This window comes from Austrofundulus limnaeus, unplaced genomic scaffold, assembly GCF_001266775.1.
Source record: "Austrofundulus limnaeus strain Quisiro unplaced genomic scaffold, Austrofundulus_limnaeus-1.0 Scaffold365, whole genome shotgun sequence".
NCBI classification, from domain to species: Eukaryota; Metazoa; Chordata; class Actinopteri; order Cyprinodontiformes; family Rivulidae; genus Austrofundulus; species Austrofundulus limnaeus.
The window spans coordinates 92,929-95,004 of record NW_013952767.1 but is presented as its reverse complement, the minus strand read 5'-3'; the positions used below and the strand labels follow the sequence as shown (position 1 = coordinate 95,004).

The 2,076-nt window shown below is 40.8% G+C and overlaps 1 protein-coding gene across 1 annotated transcript in view; it reads left to right on the top strand.

Annotated features, from left to right (window-relative positions):
- The window catches only part of LOC106528247 (rho GTPase-activating protein SYDE2), a gene marked incomplete at its 3' end in the record, with an annotated part of 71,166 nt that overhangs the window by 49,942 nt on the left and 19,148 nt on the right, over positions 1 to 2,076 (top strand). Inside the window, 1 exon segment of the mRNA XM_014023371.1 lies at positions 1,058 to 1,184. Coding sequence (XP_013878825.1) covers positions 1,058 to 1,184 — 127 coding nt within the window.

Genomic DNA, 2,076 nt, shown 5'->3' with positions numbered 1-2,076 from the left:
GTGTAGGTCTGACATCTACATTCCTGCCAAATTTCATGCTATTAGGTGCATCCCAAAGTTTTATTTTACTTTATTTTATTTTTATTACTTGAATTTAATCAAAAAAAAATTTTTTTTGGGGTGTGGGGGGGGGCTTCATTGGTGGGACAGATGAATAGCCATTAGAGCTAAACAAAATAAACAAATAAATAAAATCTGAAGCTCCTATGTTGTTTTTGAGTTATAAGGATTTTTGTATGTCCAGACACCCCCTTGTCAGATGGAGCCCCCTCCTCAAATATGGGGTCTATCATAAAACCGTTGGCTGGTGCAGTGTAGGTCTGACACATCTACATTCCTGCCAAATTTCATGCTGCTAGGTGCATCCCAAAGTTTTATTTTACTTTATTTTATTTTTATTGAATTTGTTTTTGGGGGTGGGGGGCTTCATTGGTGGGACCGATGAATAGCCATTAGAGCTAAACAAAATAAATAAATAAATAAACAAATAAATAAAATCTGAAGCTCCTATGTTGTTTTTGAGTTATAAGGATTTTTGTATGTGCAGACACCCCCTTGTCAGATGGAGCCCCCTCCTCAAATATGGGGTCTATCATAAGACCGTTGGCTGGTGCAGTGTAGATTGGACACATCTACATTCTGGCCAAATTTTACGCTGATCGATGCAGCTGTTTTTGTGCTATGGTTGACCAAAAATCACTGGGAAAAAAAAAAACCACAGTATGAAAACAGTGCGGGGGGTCATAATAATGACTTCAAAGTTAACTAAACATTTATTAATGATTAAGTAAGGCTAAATAAGGTGTAGTCATTATTAAGTGTTACCAGAGTGGGTTGTGGATCATGCTGTACAGTGGGTGTTTGTAAAAAAATTTTTTTTGTTATTATGAGTCAAACGAGGACATGTCTTCGATCTAAACTAGAAGATGTGAGATTTTTATTGATCTAGTCCCAAATACATTTGGTATTTGTGAAGATACATTAGCATCTTATTCAGCACTTTATTGGAATGCAGATGAAGAGTTTGTAAAAAGGGTTTGTGCGTGTGTGTCTTCAGGTGGTGGGTCTCTACCGTCTGTGCGGCTCTGCTGCGGTGAAGAAAGAGCTACGGGAAGCGTTCGAGAGAGACAGTCATGCTGTGGAGCTGTGTGAAAGCATGTACCCCGACATCAACGTCATCACAGGTAATCCGATCGACTGGAGCACAAAACATGACCCCCTRCTCAAGTATATTAGGAGAATCAATTATTCAAGTGTGTGACTTTTCTGGAGAGGGTTGGCATCCTTGTGGTCCCTACCAYGGAAAGTACTTTCTTAGATTGGGTCATTAGGATATTAGGTTATACACACAACTACCTCATGCTGCAAACTGTGGTCATTCTGTCTCCATCTGGTTTGGGTTTGCAGCGTGCGGATGTCTCCCAGGCCAGATAAAGTCCTGAAGCGATGTTGTACCATTCAACTTATCAAATRTTTTTGCTTCATTCAACTTTTTGTTGGATACAAATAGGGATGGGTTCCTTTGCCATTTGATGATGCGGTACCAATATCCGGTACCTGGGAATCAGTTTAACTAATTTCTTTGAAGTGAAAACTCTTGAAAACAACTAAAGGGCTCGACACACGGGAGGCGACGTCKCTCRCTCTCCATTCATTTCCTATGGAGTCTGTGCRGTGRGGCGACAATCGCTTGCCCTCCTCCAGCTAAGCGACCGGCGAAAATAGTGCATGTGAAATTTCACACTCGTACACGTAGACGTGCACACGCGAGCTTGCGACCCGACATATGAAAGTTGAAAAATGTTCAACTTTTGTCGCTGTCGTTTAGCGTACAACCAATCAACGAGGGTTTCATTGACTGACCAATGAGAGGAGAGTATGCTACACACTGCCGTTAGCTAACACTTTCACCAAGTGATTACTAAAAAGCTTTGTGGGAATTTGTTGGCACCAGGGTGAAGTTTATGGTGTTTTTCCTCATAAAACTGTATCTTGATGTGTTTGTTTTTCAGTATCATCGCAAGATTTGTTTAGTTTACACGTCCGTAATGCACACCCGCCTTCAGAGCCAAGAAC